Source organism: Salvia splendens, chromosome 9 (assembly GCF_004379255.2).
Source record: "Salvia splendens isolate huo1 chromosome 9, SspV2, whole genome shotgun sequence".
NCBI lineage: Eukaryota > Viridiplantae > Streptophyta > Magnoliopsida > Lamiales > Lamiaceae > Salvia > Salvia splendens.
The window spans coordinates 10,800,933-10,819,462 of record NC_056040.1 but is presented as its reverse complement, the minus strand read 5'-3'; the positions used below and the strand labels follow the sequence as shown (position 1 = coordinate 10,819,462).

The 18,530-nt window shown below is 33.0% G+C and overlaps 2 protein-coding genes across 2 annotated transcripts; one reads left to right on the top strand and one right to left on the bottom strand.

Moving 5' to 3' along the window:
- The first annotated feature begins 1,768 nt into the window (after positions 1–1,768).
- Positions 1,769–4,381, top strand: LOC121748502 (transmembrane 9 superfamily member 11-like). The gene is made up of 2 exons (XM_042142897.1): positions 1,769–1,949; positions 2,133–4,381. Exon 2 carries the CDS (start codon positions 2,207–2,209, stop codon positions 4,181–4,183), a length of 1,977 nt encoding a protein of 658 aa, XP_041998831.1. The 5' UTR covers positions 1,769–1,949; positions 2,133–2,206; the 3' UTR covers positions 4,184–4,381.
- A 4,987-nt stretch (positions 4,382–9,368) lies between these two features.
- LOC121747048 (NAC domain-containing protein 87-like) lies at positions 9,369–11,398 on the bottom strand. The gene is made up of 3 exons (XM_042141030.1): positions 10,947–11,398; positions 10,315–10,595; positions 9,369–10,161 (listed from the first exon to the last, which is right to left on the bottom strand). Exons 1-3 carry the CDS (start codon positions 11,161–11,163, stop codon positions 9,682–9,684), a joined length of 978 nt encoding a protein of 325 aa, XP_041996964.1. The 5' UTR covers positions 11,164–11,398; the 3' UTR covers positions 9,369–9,681.
- Positions 11,399–18,530: the final 7,132 nt, after the last annotated feature.

Genomic DNA, 18,530 nt, shown 5'->3' with positions numbered 1-18,530 from the left:
AAGGGTGAACACGAAGAATTCAAATGAAAATTTAAGACTAGATATACAATTTAGTTAATAAAACGTTCAAAATAATTGAGAAGACAAATATATATGGTAGTTAGAAGATTTCACATCTCCATTGATGGGGAGGTAAAGATACATCTTCAAGATGAGAAAAGTTATAATACCTTCTCAAATACTTCTCTCCTTGGAAAATGATTTTTCACGAAAAAAGATAAATATGGTAGTACTTATATTAGTTTACCTCTCTCTTCTGTACAGAATGGTAGGCAGATTAGTCCTTTTTTAAAGCGATGAAATTGGTTTTGATTAAGAGACAATCTACATTTTTGACATATAACTACTATTACATGTCAATTGTCAACTTTCTTTTTCACTTGCTTCTAGCATACATAAATGTTTCTTCTCCCAACTTATAGTAGTCTGTAGTTAATTACAAACTGGTTGGTATTTTTCTATTTCAATGTATTTGGTATTTACCACACTTTTGTGCCATATGTATATAGATGACTTGTTATTAATTTTTTTCATACAATAACTTTTGCCTTTATTACATTACACGATTTGGTTGCTACATTATTCGAGTGTAAATATTCTTATTTGTTCCAAAGATATAATGTCTCATTATATATTATACTGATCGATGAGATATTGCAAACTATTCTTTGGTTGGACAGATAGTACTGATAATAATGATCTAGTATTGTATTTATTAATGTAAGTAAATTTTGCAAACTATTCTTTGGTTGCAAGAATTAAATAATTAACTATAATCACATCAACTTAAACCAACCTAAAATATAAGAATGTTTTAGGAATTTAAATTATAGTACTATAGTATAAATCAAGTACATTCTATCGAACAGTTATGATTTAATACATTCTTCTAAATGGGCTCGTATATGAAATTCAACTTGATTACGAGGAAAAATTCAGAGTAATTATATTCTTAATTAGTGTACAAACCTTCACCCATAAGGACAATATGACTTTATTGAGAAATGTTGAAACGTTACGTAAAAATGAGAAAAATATCTAAAAAACTGAGACGAGGCTTGCACGAAAAAAAAGGATCAAAATTATAAAAATATATTCATCCAACTTAATGTTATACCGCATTAGTTAATAATGAAATCAATCAGGATCCATCCAACTTCACTTTCTACTTTAAACGATTGCATTTACATTTTTTGAGGGAAAATGACGACATTCCTCCCAAACTGAAAATTCTTTACGAAAATGTCGATTTGCCACAAAAAGATATGTACCACATTGCTAACCATAAAAATGTTTGAACCTCCATAGGATATAAATAAGTAATACTATCATCAATTTTAATATTTAATTAATATACATATATAGTTGATTCACATTGATTTAGTCGAAATAAAAAAGAATACTAGTACTATATAAAATATTGGTAAATCTAATTTTTGAGGCAGTAAGCCAATCATTATTCAATGTAGAATATTTAAAAGAAATCTAATATAATTGCAGCATAAAATTTTAATAAAATAAATTATTTGAAAAATTATAAAATTCATGGTAGTATGAATTTATTAATTTCAATCTATTCAACAATACGTGAGTCGAACTAAAGATATTGATAAAGACTACTACACTTTTTTGTGGAGTCAAATTTTTATTAAGAATTGGCCAAACGCCTAGTTCTAGGCTTCCCTAAATCTTGATAATTTATGTTTGTACAGTTATTAGTGCTCTCAAATCTCAATTAAGAGCGATTTTAGTCATCTCTCTCTCTCTCTCTCTCTCTCTCTCTCTCTCTCATAAATGGCATGACGTCAGCCACCGATGCTGAAATCAAACACGCACATATATAGGTAGTCGTGCTTTCCATCAGTCAGCTTAATTTCTCTAAATTTCGGCATCTACACGTTCTCTGCCGATATTCATGTAGCTGTTTTCAATCCCGATTCTACTGCAAGGTCAGTTTAGATCTCTGTCTTACATCCCTGTCTTCATTTCAAATGTTTTCTTGAATGTTTCCGTGTCAAGTTCTGTTTCAAAATTCCAAGTTGGGTCATCTTCTGTGCATTTTTTTGAACGCATTTTGATCTGAAATACTCACTCTGTATTAGACCTCTAAAATTTGTGAATTCTTGCGGCAGATCTTGAAATATACTGTGTTTTCTTGGAAATCATCGTCGATTTCCTGATCTGGGCTGCGACAGTCACGGCAAAGATGGGATCTTTTCACAGTTTGAAGGTGTCGGTCTTGCTTATCGTGTTAGTGATTTCTCAATTGAGCGAAGGGTTTTATCTACCCGGTAGTTACCCTCACAAATATGAAGTCGGTGATCCCTTGAATGTGAAAGTTAATTCTTTGACTTCAATTGACACTGAAATGCCCTTTAGCTATTATAGTTTGCCATTCTGTCAACCCAAAGAGGGCATTAAGGATAGTGCAGAGAATCTCGGTGAGCTTCTCATGGGTGATAGGATTGAGAATTCGCCCTATAGGTTCAAGATGTACACTAATGAGACCGAGATTTTCCTCTGCCAAACAAAGCCTTTGTCGGGTCACGAGTTTAAGCTTTTGAAAAAGAGGATTGATGAGATGTATCAGGTCAATGTGATTCTTGATAACTTGCCAGCAATTAGGTACACTAAGAAGGATGGGTATATGTTGAAGTGGACGGGTTACCCGGTGGGTGCTAAGGTCGATGACGAGTACTATATCTTCAATCACTTGAAGTTTACAGTCCTTGTTCATAAGTTCGAAGAGAACAATATGGCTCGTGTGATGGGCACTGGGGATGCTGCTGAGATGATCCCGCCTGAGAGAAACCAGGGATCGGCTATACCAGGGTACATGGTTGTCGGGTTTGAGGTGGTGGCTTGTAGTTTCCAGCATAAGGGGGAATCGGTGAAGAACTTGAAAATGTATAACAAGTACCCAGCTTCAATTAGCTGTGATCCAAACACGGTGGCCATGCCTATTAAGGAGAATGAGCCACTTGCTTTTTCGTATGAGGTCTCCTTTGTGGAGAAGGACATCAAGTGGCCGTCAAGGTGGGATGCGTATTTGAAGATGGAGGGTGCTAAAGTGCATTGGTTTTCGATTCTGAATTCACTCATGGTGATCACTTTCTTGGCCGGTATTGTGCTTGTGATCTTCTTGAGAACTGTTAGGCGGGATCTTACCCAGTACGAGGAGCATGACAAGGAAGCTCAAGCTCAGATGAATGAGGAGTTGTCGGGTTGGAAGCTCGTTGTTGCTGATGTCTTCCGTGCCCCTTCTAATCCGGCACTCCTGTGTGTGATGGTCGGTAATGGGGTCCAGATTCTTGGAATGGCTGCGGTGACAATTTTATTCGCTGCCCTCGGATTTATGTCCCCAGCCTCACGTGGGACTCTCATTACAGGCATGCTGTTTTTCTACATGGTTCTTGGAATTGCAGCCGGGTACGTAGCTGTTCGTTTATGGAGGATGATCTTCTGTGGGGATAACAAGGGATGGATTGGTGTCTCGTGGAAGGTTTCTTGTTTCTTCCCCGGTATTTCATTCCTGATTTTCACTCTCTTGAATTTCTTATTGTGGGGTAGTAACAGCACAGGAGCAATTCCTTTCTCTTTGTATGTCATCCTCATATTGCTGTGGTTCTGTATCTCTGTTCCCCTCACCCTTGTTGGCGGCTACTTTGGTGCGAAGGCGCCTCATATAGAATTCCCTGTTCGAACAAACCAAATCCCCCGAGAAATCCCACAGCAGAAGTATCCATCTTGGCTGTTGGTTCTTGGCGCTGGGACCCTTCCCTTTGGTACCCTCTTCATCGAGCTCTTCTTTATCATGTCGAGCCTCTGGATGGGTCGTGTGTACTATGTTTTCGGATTCCTCTTTGTCGTGCTCATGCTTTTGGTGGTGGTATGTGCTGAGGTGTCGCTTGTTCTTACTTACATGCATCTTTGTGTGGAGGACTGGAAATGGTGGTGGAAGTCTTTCTTTGCATCTGGTTCCGTCGCTATATACATTTTCCTTTACTCCATCAACTATTTGATATTCGACCTCAAGAGTTTGAGCGGGCCTGTCTCTGCAACGCTCTACCTGGGCTACTCGCTCTTCATGGTGTTTGCAATCATGCTTGCAACAGGCACAGTCGGCTTCCTCTCCTCGTTCTGGTTCGTGCATTACCTGTTTTCGTCTGTGAAGCTGGACTGAGGTGCGATGAGTGTTGGTGAACAGGAAACAACTTTTGAAGATTATCTAATAGTTTCTTGTTTTCTGATGAAGTAGAGAATGTTGATCCACAAAAATAACACCACGAAGTTTGGTATTTTTTGGTATTAGATACTCCACTATACTTCTCTTTGCAGTCCTTTTTTCCTTATATACACGTATAATTTTCGCCTTTTGATATGTTTTCTTGTCAATTTCTGTGGCTGTGTAGATTATTGATGCTAGTATGCTGCTCTCACTCTTTGATTGATATTATCTATGCATCATTTGTCTTCGTCACAATTCGAGAACACATGTTTTTTATGATATCATTATGCTTTTCTGTGCTTAAAATTTCACAATACAATGTTTTTCTAAGACTCCAAATATTCGTTCTTGGATCTCATCAAATTTAAATTCCCCCAATACCTTTTAGAATTTAAAGTTAAATGTGTGAAAATATATCCATTTCATAGATATATATATATAAGTTTTTTAGCCCAATGTGAGCCCATTTTGACTCAAAAGACTAAGTCCCCCCCCCCCCCCAATTAAGTTGAAGAGGAGATTTGTACATTGATAGTAAACCAAATGCCATTACGAGACACTTAAAAATTTTAGTACTGGTTTCTGGCAAATATAAGTCAAGTTGCAGAGAGATTATGACAAAAATTGTAAGTGCATTTCGGAGATTCCTATAACAAAGTTAGGCACATTGGGAAATACCTCAAAATCAACTTCACTAGAGATCATAGATATGTTGTAATAAGAAAACAAACTCAAAAGGACCATTTGGCAGTGGTAGAGGGATACACTTGTTTGTTGTGAAAATTATTAAAACAGTTTATGAGAAGATAAGAAATGCAGCAGCAGAGATGATGGTTTGGTATGTCTTTGATGGAAGCCAAATCGTGCATACCTACCTTATCATTGTGCATTGCATAAGGACAAAGTCAAATGTACTCTGTCTGGTTCAAAACAGAGCAATGTGGCATTTCTGGGAGCACATGTTTGTTTTCCATATCTCATTCTGTTAACTTGTTACATTCATGATTCAACTAGATCTTACAGCTCGTGTGACGTCAGTCTTCACAATACAACATTAACACAAGCTTTACTTATGTACAAAATTATATAGTACATGTAAACATATTTCATGTGTTACTTAACATAATTTTGTACATTATGGAGTATTTAACTTGTTAGTACTTAGATAATATTAGTAGACTACTTCTACATAAATATTACTCCTACATTGATGCTTGTTTGATGGAGTAGGAGTTTATTTTATTGGATAGAATTTGTTCTAAATTAAGAAATAATGGATTTGGTAAAATTGTAAATGAACAAAGGAAATGTGAACATAAAAGAAGGATTGTGATTTAGGCAGAACTAATTCCTAATACCGAACCATAGAAATAAAATATAGTAGTTCATTATTAGACAACACATAATTCAATTTAAGATCATTTTAGTTCGGTCTTTCTGCAATGAAGTAAAACGATGATTTTATAAATTACGCAAATCAGATGAAATATCATAAATAGTTCGAAAGTCAACTGCTACAGAAAAGTAGTTGGTTTGAATTTGTAGATTAACGTTTCAATTTAGTGGTTTTATTTTTTAATATAAAATGGGTAATTGGAATTATGGGTTTTCCATAGAGTGTAGATGGGTTCTCAAACTTTAATTATTTTCAGTGCCAACATGTACTAGTAATTAAATGTTAAACGAATTCTAAAATATTAGGTATAGTAGTACTAAAAAGTGAAATACTCGATGAATATTCATGAAGTCGCCGTCAACATCTAACTTTAGACCATCATAAATGTGAACTTTGTGCATCATTTTGATTATACTGGTATAATTTTATGGTAGCAATCTAGCATTAGTAACTGCAAGTTCACCGAAATCCGATTCCAATTTTGGTGGAATTTTAATTTTGGAAAATTATGAAAAGAATTAAAATTTATAAGTTAAATCAAATTGGACTGTAGCATACGAGTTTAAAGCCAATCAACTAGTCCATATAAAAAAATTAATGTACTTTCTTGAAACTTCTCAATAGTAATAAAAAATATTTTTATTGGGATGATTTAATGGTAACGTGGATATTTTAGAAGTAAAAAAATCGACGAATATTTATAATTACATCATCTGGTTTAAAGTTTAAACTAGTGATTCTATTACGTACTATAGTGTTTTGTGCAATCTAACTTAATACAAAAAATATTTATTTATCACATAAAAATATTTTTGTGATGAGAGAGGATAGAGCGTCATGCATTGGGCATTTTAGGCAAATAAAGGGGTAGAGTAGGAGTTACTTCATTAAACCTCCATATTTCCATGCAAAAAACTGGGAATCTTGATTAGGATATGCCATTTACAAAGATAATGTTTTTGGTTGAATGAAGCATCAATTTCCAAGTAATAGTTACCATACGTGCAAGCATGAACCATAGGCTACCTAAGCTTTCAATACTCAACAAGCAAGCTCTTATGTCACATTAATTAATTAATTAATAACCATTTTTATATACTCATATACACATATACAATCTCTCTCTCTTGAATTAACTTGAAGAAGGTTATACAAAATTTAATAAAGTCTTAGTAAGAGCACTGGTCCAACTGTGGTGGCGTACATGCATACAAATATACAATGTAGATGATAACTAATTAAGTTGCAGATTCATAAAGGAAACTGGGAATATTCCAACAGCTAAACTTTTCCCCTCTCACACTTTTGTGTTTAAGCTTGGCTAATTTAATTTCTTAGATTATGTTGTAATTTTGAAAGTCTAGTGTGTGTGTGTGCTAGAAGAGACCAATAATTGTGAAATGTTTGATGATAAAGTTATGGCATGTTACTGATAGCCTGGATTATTGAGAGTGTAACACTAATAACACCCTTGATTTGTGATGGACAGATAAATTTGATTAGACTCTAAGCAAGAATCTAATCAGTTGAAATCTCTTGAGGCATGTTTGAGCATTAATTGATTGCCTATATTATCCATTTCAAATGCATCTATCTAATCAACTAGAGATACTTCTTGATTACTCGATCGCTTGTTGATTTTCTTGATTCTTTCTATGAATTTACATGTGATTTTTTTTCGACATTTATAGATTTTGGTTCTCATCTTTGAGAAATTGTGGTATTGTTTTTGTTTTAATGTTGGTAGATTGTGTTTGTTGAATGAACTAATGCTATTATGCTATTACATGTTTTTGAATTCGCATAAGGATTCGCCGGTTTGATGGGGTAATTGAGTACAAAGTTTTAGGTTTGAATCCTAACAATGGCAATGTGGGAATTTTATCCATTATGATGGTGTTCGGTTTCCAAGATAAAATAATACTCCCCAAGATACAATTTAGGATTGAGTTGTGAGATTATTTCAGTCATAGGTGGTTAGCTATGACTAATTATCCAATTATTATTCATCTAGGATTGAGTTGTGGGGTTGAATCCTATGAACTAAACACACTACAAATTTAATCCTGGATACAATCTTGCAAACATGACTTTTTTACCCCTTCACTATTCTATCTAGTCGGGGTGTGAGGACCATAGAGACAGAGAGATTCATTTTTTTAGTAAAAAAGTGGAGTAATAACTAAACATGACATCCAATGTGATGGCCTTGATTTCGAACTCTAATTTGCATCTATGCTTTGTTTCAAGTCGCAACCAATGAGTTACTATCTTAAAAATCTAATTTCATATATAAAAATTAGTTGAATTTTACACTTCATATTTTAAAGTATTTTATGTTCCAAATACTAATATAATGCGCTCAACAAAAATATCATTAAAAATTATGGAAAAACGTTTTGTCAAGCCAGGAATTTAACGCTTGCGAAAATTTAATTAGGTTCTACAAAGTGTAGTATACTAGCACCATTTGTGTACATTTTATGCTAACAAGAAGTAAACAGAGGCAACTAATAGTGTTGTGCTTAAGAACTAAGAATAGGTATATTTTAAATACTATAAAGAAATTCAAAAAGTTGTGAAATTTTTACTCTGGAATTGTGACTTGTGAGGATGTTGGAAATAAATTACTACTACTAGGAATTAGGATGCATAGAAAAATCTATATATACTTGAATGGGGAACTGCCCCCACCCACCACTACACTCTATCAGATTGACTTATTAATTTTACGACATTAATAGGATAGAAACGAAATATCTCGACGTATAAATATATTTATAGAACCATAATTTTTTTTTATCATATCTCAGTATCTCATTAATCAATTTTCTAATTCAGTACAAATAAAATAGAAAAAAACTTTTGCGGGCATCTTTATAACTATATAGAAGATCGATGTGACGTCGCCCACCTTAAATCCATTTGATTTTGTAACAATATTAGAAAGTCCAGAGTTGGAAATTAATGTCTAACCACTTCCTTGAATACTATGGCAGCTGTTTACGATTAACAATATTGTTGACCAATACATATATTGCAAAACTCGATCCCCATTTAATTAATAAAAGTTTCAAACTTGGTTCACTACCTTCTTCACTAGCTTGAAACAATATACAATTAAAAAAACTGTGTAGGGGAGTGGAGGTGGCGAGGGCATGGACGGGGGCTAAGACACGTATATTTAGTTCAAACAAATTGCCAAACAAGTCACCAAATATTGTTGTCAATTGAAACTATACATCTCAAATCGATACCCATAGAGAACTGAAATCACTATATAAGTCTTATAGCTTATTCTTCTATCACCAGTTGATTTTAGGATGTAATTCATTCATTTTTATCGAATATATATGAGTAAAATTTTGGTCAGTTTACATTTTTCAAAAAAGTTGAAAATGAAATTATAAAAGATGAAAATTTCACAATTATCTACTAGTATCACCAAAAAACTAAGTTAATATAGTAATTACACTTCTACATGTTTAAAACTGGTTTCATTATTATTGCCTATTTTTCCATAGATGAGGCGGATTCACCTATCGTGATTTAATTTTTCAAATTTCAAAAGATGTAAGATTGACTAATTAAAATTTGACCATCGTGATTTATTGGCAATTTGTTTTAAGGTTCTAGTAAATGCTAATAGTAGTAGTTATTTGGGACTATAATGTTTCCAAAAGCAATCAAAATTCAAACGTGAAAAGAACCCAACCACACATGTATGACTGAAGACACACAAAATTAAGTCGAAACAAAGTGTTAAAATTCATTACTGAAAATGAAAGAATGATGATCAGGACAAATATAAATATTGTACATGGCTCACAATCTGTGTTAGCAATAGTAGCAAGGAGTAATCAGCAGAGCTACCTCTCTCTCTCTATATATATATAGATATCATTTCCTAAAATGAAAATGAACAAATCTAACGTTACAATAACAACATAATCAATAATTAAAACTAGAAGAAGTATGTACACGATGAAGCACCTTCTTGCATGACTAAAACACCGGCGTTAAGGGTCGGGTTGGGTTGGGTTGGGTCGGGTCGGGTCTAGTATCTCCAAAAGTTCTCCATATCTGATATATCTGGGCTAAAAGCAAGAGCATCCAGCCCTTGTTCATCATCCTCATTAAACGCTGCTGCATTCTTCGACGTTATCTCGTGATTCGCTGCGTTTTCGGTGCTAAGCCCAGTATCCTGTGAACGACTCATCACAGAAGCGTCGAAATGCTCCATTTTGGGGTGATTTCCATAGCCAGGCATAGATGGTGGCTTTGGAAGGGCATTTTGGGGAGCGTAAAACTGCGGCGCAGTTGAAAACTGATCATATTGCTGCTGAAACTTGTGATTTTCCCAAAATGCCCTTTGATCAGCCTGCTCATTGTATTCCGTGAGCGGCGGAAGCAGCCCCGTGGGGCTCTCCGCCGCCAGTAGATGATCCACCAACGAGTCCACCCTCGTTAGCTCCACACCGGGGCTCCTTCTGATCCCGCTGTTCTTGTGGAACACGCGGCACACCACAAACTCCTCCTACCAAATCACATAAGCAAATCATGACAAGGCAAAACATGATAAGAACCGTATATAGTACTCCATTTGAAGTCATTTTAGTTAGATAACTCCAAGAGATTGGACTTATCCACCTTATCAAACAGACCCTTACATAGATAGATAAATAGATACCTTAGCGGCTCTAGAGAAGTTGTAGGTGGAGAAGTTGCCCTCGAGGCGAAACTCGTGCATCACCCAATTAGTTTTCTCTCCTCTGGGAGCTCTACCTTTGTAGAAAACAAGAGTTTTCTTCATTCCCACCAGGCAGTTTCTGCCTCTGTGAATCTCCTTGTCTTTACCGGTCGCCTTCCAGTAACCGGACTCAGTCGCCCGGTTCGTTCTCATTCCGGTTGGATACTTCCGGTCTCGCTGGCAGAAGAAGAACCATTCCTTTTCTCCCATTTTAGCCTTTTCTGCAATCATCGTTAAACCACTAATTAATTTTAATTAAAACAAACGTGACTTAGATGTCTTGGATCTATTAAATGGAGTATTAACATCGGAATGTTCCTTGTCACGATAGAATACAAGAATATTACACGAAATACAAATTCCGTGATGTTTAAAATCATCTCTTTCTTACAAGCTACGTGTCTCAGTTATTACACTGAAATAGATGATCGATTACATCTTAGCTTAATTTCTTGATCTGATTAATACTCCTATAAACCCACCCATATATTTTATCAGAATATAATTAAGAGGTAATTAATTAACATTAAATATCTATGCATGAAATAATTATAGAGAGAAAAAAGAATTACTTGGTAAATCCCATGGTTCACACTTGTTAAGATCGGCTTCTCCGATGGCCTTGGCGACGAAGCGGCGGTCGACGACCTTGAGCAAGAGGTAGTGCATGATGATCTCTTCATCAGTGGGGTGGAATCTGAAGCCGGGAGGCAGCTCAACTAACTCCTCATCTTCTTCCTTACTGCTCTTCACCATTGATGGACCTGCTCCACCTAACCCTAGTTCCATTTTTGCCTCTCTCTATTTTTAAAAAAAGTAATATTATATTAGTAGCTAGAAGTTAACTAGTACAACAAACTATGTGTTCTAATGGGAAGGAGGCGAAAATGATGAGTAGCAAATGAGAAAGAGGAGAAATGGATAGAGGCTGCTTGTTTTATAGAGGAAGATTTCAAGGGGAGGTGTTGAAGTTTCTTGGGGAGAAAGGAAGGTGAGAGAGAAAGAGTGGTGGGAATGGAATTATATTGCTAATAATCGACGAAACCAGTTTATACTTTTTCATGTGTCCAAAATATAGAGGGAATCTGCTATAAGTTTATTTGCATTTAAGATTACTAAATAACCAACTCTTGAATGTTTCAAATTACTATCTAAGTTAATTTAATAGTGTTTTTTTAATTAATTTTGTAGTTCAAGTAGAGGTAAATGGTGATGCTGACGATGACGTCATGCTGATGGTGACGAGATAAGGGCTGGGGTGTGTGGGAGACGATACACGTTTCGCCAACGCGGAAAATGCCTGGATTTGTTGATGGTGAATATAAATAAATGAATGGATGTGATTTTAAGTGATAACGGTCAACATTAATTTGTAATTAAGTAGCTAATTGCATTTACTAATTCATACTATTACTACTTATTTTATTTTTCTAGAATTCATGTAAACTCAGCAATCATTATATTTGATGCGCACTATATAAATTCTTATTTCTATGAGGAGATTATTTCTACATTGGCCGTAATAATGATTTGGTAATTGTATGTGCACTTGGAATTTTTATTTTTCATGAATGTGTCTTGGTCAATAAATACGTTGATTAAATTAATCGGAAATTTGATGGAATAATGAATCATTCACATGTACAACGGTATTCAAAATTTTGCTATGCGTTTAATAATAGTGACTTTTTATTGTTAGGATAAAACCATTGAAGTTATTACATTCGCAATGAATTCATTAATTGCATTTCAAAAAAATGAATTAACTGCGTTATATTTATTTGACATACCATTTCCTCGAAATGACTATGTAATTTACAATGTTAACTAGTACTACTATTCTTAGTAATTAATGTTCAAATTATGAATTTTCCTCGCCTCCTTTAGAATTAAATAATACGGAGTACTATAACTTTTCAGTCCTTCAGAGTATTCGGATTAGAACGGAGTTATGATTTATCCATGGTATAATAATTTTAAAAATAGGGTAGTCAAATTCAAGATACGGAAATATAGGGATTCCGATAATTGAACAAATTAAATAGATCTGACAAAGAATTAATCAACTAATACTCATGTATATATTATTCCAACTCTGAATAAAATTAGTATTTAGATGATATATATAAATCAACAACTTCGATGGAAAGAACAAATTCCATTTTCTCATTGACTTTTAAAGTCTTGATGGAAGGGGAAGAACCATAACCAAACAAAATCGTTAGTTGACAAAGATCTAATTACACAGAAAAATGTTTGGACGGTGAAGGAATGAATGCAGTTCTGAAAAATGTTAGTGTATATATAAACGACGAATTGTATGATACAAAATCGTAATTAGTTGACAAATGTTATTATATATCAAAATAATAATACTCCCTCCGTCCCGCACTACTCGCACTTATTTCATTTTTGGGCGTCCCAAGTTACTTGCACTCTTTCCATTTTTAGTAAAAAAATTTCACATACAGCCGTCATTTTTGACTTTCCTATACACTCATTCCTTAATCTCCGAGCCGAAAAGGAAATGAGCGAGTAGCCCGGGACGGAGGGAGTACTTTGTAATGAATATAAAAATTGATTAAAAATATTAAATCAAATCAATGAGTTGAGGTTTTGAGTTTAGGAAGTTGTAAAAGCATAGCAAATTGAGGATTAAGCTTCAATCATCGTTTTCCTAGAACTCAACCGGGACACGCATGACGTCATCAACCCAGCTGTAAGTTTTATATTCAGAAATTGATTATTAAAACTTTAATGTATCAAGTTTTATTTCAAAATGATTTTTATAGCTTGTCTTAAAAGTTTTAGATGGGCTACGTAGAACAAGGAACTAGTCAGAACCATCGGCACTGCCAGAAAAGAGTTAGTTCTACAATAATTCAATTTACGAATTTTCAATTTTTTACAAATTACATTTCAATGTTTCTGTTGGTTTCTGATGCATAGGTTTTGGTTGAAAATTTTTCCCAGCAAGGAATTAGAAACCATGCTTGTTTTCGTATATAATAAAATTTTCTAGCTCCTACATATCGAGGATTTCTGTTTGATTCATTTGATATGCTAATTAAGACCAAACAATGTAAACCAAAGTTGTGTTTTATGTATTTATTGCATATATGGACTAAACAATGTAGCTCGATATTTGTGGGCCGACTCAAATAGCCCGTTGAAATTAAAGGGTTAGAGGTGAAAATCTCTAACGCAATAAAAATTACAACTTGATTAGCATCCACTTGATTAATCGGCAATTTGAATATGATTGATCCGAAACTGATGGGCTAACCATAAGTTATACTTCATCCGTCCCACAATAAGAGTCTTATTTTTCCATTTCTGCATGTCTCACAGTAAGAATTCTATTTCATTTTTACATAAATAATAAGTAGGCATCACATTGCACCAACTTATTCCACTAATATTTTATTATAAAACTAATATATATAAGTGAGACCACATCCACTAATTTATTCAAGCGATTTTTCTTCACATTTCTTAAAACTCATGTCCAAATCAAATATAACTCCTATTATGTGACGGAGAGAACACCGTTGTCTGTTATCCCACCTTATTTGGCAACTGATTTAATACATTCAACAATGATTCTGATCGATCACATAATAAAATAAACTCTGATATAGTAGTATATACGATAATGATTAATGAATAATTAAATCCTATTGCATACAATAAACTACTACTACTATCTTCGATTATAACTATATTATTTCATTTTTTTATTTGAATATATCCAAAAAAGAATCTATTTTAATGTTAATAATTTATATCTTACTTTATTAATTTTATATTAAAATTAATATTATCCATTATTATTACTATTGATTTCTATGATATTACCGAGAGAAAGTACTAGTACTATTGTGCTTGTGTTGGAAGGTCTGTGTTCTCACTTTGCATTCTACTTTGCGGCTATGGTCGTTAATTCTATCTTATTACTCTTTTTTTATATCCCCCAACTATTAGTACTACTTTTTTTTACTACTACTATAGTTCTTTTTCAAGTTCAAAGTGTTATATGTTGATTTAGTTTTATAATTATTAATTAGTTTGTTATATCCAATATTACAATACATGCTTAATTTTACAGCACTCAATTACTACTACTAGTTTCAATTTTTAATCCCTAATAATGAGTTTCCGGTCATTATATTTACAATTCGAATTATAGTTAAGATAATTTAATATAACTAACCCCAGATTTTTTTGTGTAGACTCTTATATTAATGAAGTATTACTAGTTTGGAAATGGCAACATGACGAAGAGTCATTAATGTGAAAATTCTTGGAAATTACTACTGCAAAGAGTCAAATTTATTGACTTCATACAATTATCAAATTTTTTTACTACCAAATTCCTTACTGGCTATAACTGCTCTCCAACTCTTTAACCGCCAAATTAAATATAATTACTTTTACCACCTTTTTATCAACATGTAAACCTTTTTAAAACTGGATATTCCTTGTGATCTATCATTATCATTGAATTTCTTTACTCCCTTGGTGAATTATTTTATTAGTTTATTTTCTTAGACCTTCTAGAATAACGTTATTTTTTAAGTTATGTTTATTCTCTTCATGGTATTGATAACGGCTCGTTACTAACTCTCAACTACTAATATATACATATATATTGAATTCTCGGCTACTATTATTTTTAACAATAATGTTAGACATATTTCCACCTATAATTTGTAAAAATATTAAATAAAATTATTTTATTATTTTTAATCCAATTATTTCTTCCACCGTCCATAAAAAAATATTCTTTTTTCCTTTTCAATCTATCCACAAAATATTTATTAAAACTCATGTCATTCACAAGTAGGCAAATTTTTCGTAGATAGAGAAATCACTTTATGTTTATGCAAATATTTTCTATTACTCAAAAGGATGGAGTATTAAATATAAAAAATATTGAATAAGATACAAGGTGATTAGGTGAAAGTGAAGGCATATTAAATCTCCAATATGAACAACACACATATTTGGGCTTGTTTCCTCTAATATAGAGAAATTTATGATGTAAGCCCAATAACATTTGATCCATTCAATTCCAGCATAAAAATAAATTTCATTTTATTTTTTTACAACATCCATATAGGATAGGAGTATTTATTACTAGTAAATTTTATTTAATAAAAACAGATTAGCCTACATGGTTTAATGAATGATTAATTCTAGGAATATGGTGAAAATAGTTTATTAGGTTGGAGAAAACGTATTGATTATAATATCATTTGTCATAATTGTAGAACGTTTTAAGAAAATGACTATCATATCATATGATATAATGCAGCACATTCCATTTAAAGGAGTTGTCTGCTTTACGAAGTTTTATATTCCAAAATATCGTAATCTCAAGATGTATTAATTCACATAACATGTACTCCATACAGAAGTTATTTTTAAGATCTTTTTCTTTATTTATTTCAGATTTCAACAATATTAATAATGAACTTTTAAATTTTGATACAAATCAGTGCACAACCCCCTAATTTCGAATACTTTAAATTTAAACTAATATTGCTATAAAATAGATAGGCCTGATTTGCTACAAATTCAAAAGTGGGTTTTAGTTGCAACAGTTCAAAATTTGGGGCAAATTTGCAATAACTCCCAAGATTATAATTTTAAAAGTACTGTTTGAAAGTGTGTTATTTTAGTATGAAAATATGACGTCCTAACTAACTAGGAATTGTGTTGGACCATTGTAGCTAGGAATTGTTTTAAGATGGGCCAATTAATAATTAATGTTATATAAGGCATAAGTACGTAGAGCTGCAACATAATTTAAAGATTATTAACATTTAATGGTTTATACAATCATAATAATTATTTAATCAGGTCACAAAATAAATAAAGATTGTACCATAGAGTTGAAGCCTTTTCAATATGGGGAAGTTTATTATTAAAGCGATACATTTAATAAAATGGTAAGCTATACAAGTCCTACTTACTAAACACGGTTTGTGTAACTTAAGCTAGTAAAAATGTGAAAGCTATAAATATTTTTTGAATTATCCATCAATGTACCTAATATTCGTTTACTCATAAGTAATCAATTTACTACTAATATATTCGTTCATATTCACATCTTAAAAAATTAAATGCACTCTAATAATTTTAGTACTACAATTACAGTACAGCAAAATTCAAACAAAATGAAGTTAATTTAATTTAACAATGAATTGCAATTTTATGTTAAGGAAACTATATTATTTGTTAAATGAAATTATTAACACCAATAAAAAATTGTATTTAAAAATGCTACATATGGATATTTCTAAAAATCCCAATGGGGCCCAATCCCATTCATGGTCGGACCAAAGGGATGTTTCATGAAATTGTGACAGATATAAAAATTCATTAGTGACACAGCTAATATTAACAAATTTGAAATATACTACATATTAATATAAACTCATCTTAACATGCATGTTGCATACTTCTTTTGTTGTAGTGGAAATGGTGAAAAGGGATTAGCTAGTTGGAGAAAAATAAATGCTAATAAATGTTAATAAAGGGATAGATAGGTAGGAATAAATCCATTGCACCAAAAAAATGGTCCCCCACATGAATTTTTACCAAACTTGTTTTCATTGCACACATCTCTACTCCCAACAAAAACAAGAGAAAATTAAATAAAAGCTCTCTTGTCACAGACAGGACCACTGATATCATGTAGTATTATTTGAAGAGATTCCATCATCTTTATTTTCATTTTTCTTTATCCTTTGAGGGTTGCTATCTTGAACACTCAAATTGCCAAATCATTACTTACAAGTAATTGATAAGTTTGAATTTTGGTCTGTCCAGATGCTGATAATTTGCTAATTGAATTGAAGCGAAGTTCAATTTATTGGGATGACGAGATTTCTTTTAATTATCATGTGTAGTTTTGTAAGTTTTATATTTTTATGCTTTAGATTTTAGGGAAGGAGTAATAGAATTTGAACACGCAACGAAACACAACTTTTTATTATAGTATATCTAAATGGGGATAAAGGTATTGAACTTACATAAATCATGATCTTGTATTCCTTTCTTGGCCTCTTATTCAGTTTCACTTTCAACATATCTATGCGTTAGTGTTACTAAACGAATTATAAGGACATGGAGTATATTTCTAGATTTAGTCAGAACTATGGCTAGCGATTTCAAAACAAAAATAAAATAAACATGTAAATCCCCTTACTCAGATTAATTAAAAACGTAATAAGTATCATGTTTTGATGTGTTCACCCAACTTATGGACATGTTTGATACGTGACACCACTTATTCGGTTTTAAATTGATCGAATAGGGCTTGTTACAATATTGATATACATCGAGTCAACTCAATATTGATTTTTGGATAGTTGTTAACTAGGCCAACCCGACCTATATCCCAACACGGCTCATGTCCATTCCATCAGTGACACAAATCAAGCTTGGATTGAACTCATTGGTTGAATCGAGCTCCAGTTGGACCATTTTAAAATCCAAGCTTAGCTTAGACCAAAGTCTATCAGAAGCCATGTCCAAATAGACCTATAGGCCGATCTAAACATAAGCCCAACCCAACTTAGACCCAGACATAGACTGGACTAGCCAAATTTATAGAAAGAGACTAGGGTCCACTCCCACCCGCTTCAGTTTCAGGTCTAGACTGAGGCGAGCATGTCCAACCCGTTTGACGACTACTATGTTATTGAATTATGGTTTGAGACGATATTATTTTATTGGTGGAAAATCAATACTCCCTCCGTCCTAAAAGAATATGCACTTTGGGTTCAGCATGAGTTTAAATGCAAAATTGGTAAAGTAAGAGAGAGGTAGAGAGAAAAAGTAATTGAAGTATTATTAGTAGAGAATGAGTCTAATCTCATAAAAGATAAAAGAGTTTCCAGAATTAGAAAGTGTATATTCTTATTGGACGGACTAAAAAGGAAAGAGTACATATTCTGAGGGAGTAGTACATAACCAAAACGATAAAATGTGTAAGATATACTCCCTCCGTCCCACTCAAGATGGTCATATTCTTAAGTGGCACGGGATTTTAGGAAGTATTGTTAGGTGGAATAAAGTAGAGAGGAAAAAAATAGTTGAATATTTTAATGTGGAGATGGGAGATAGGAGGTTACTTCCAACATTAA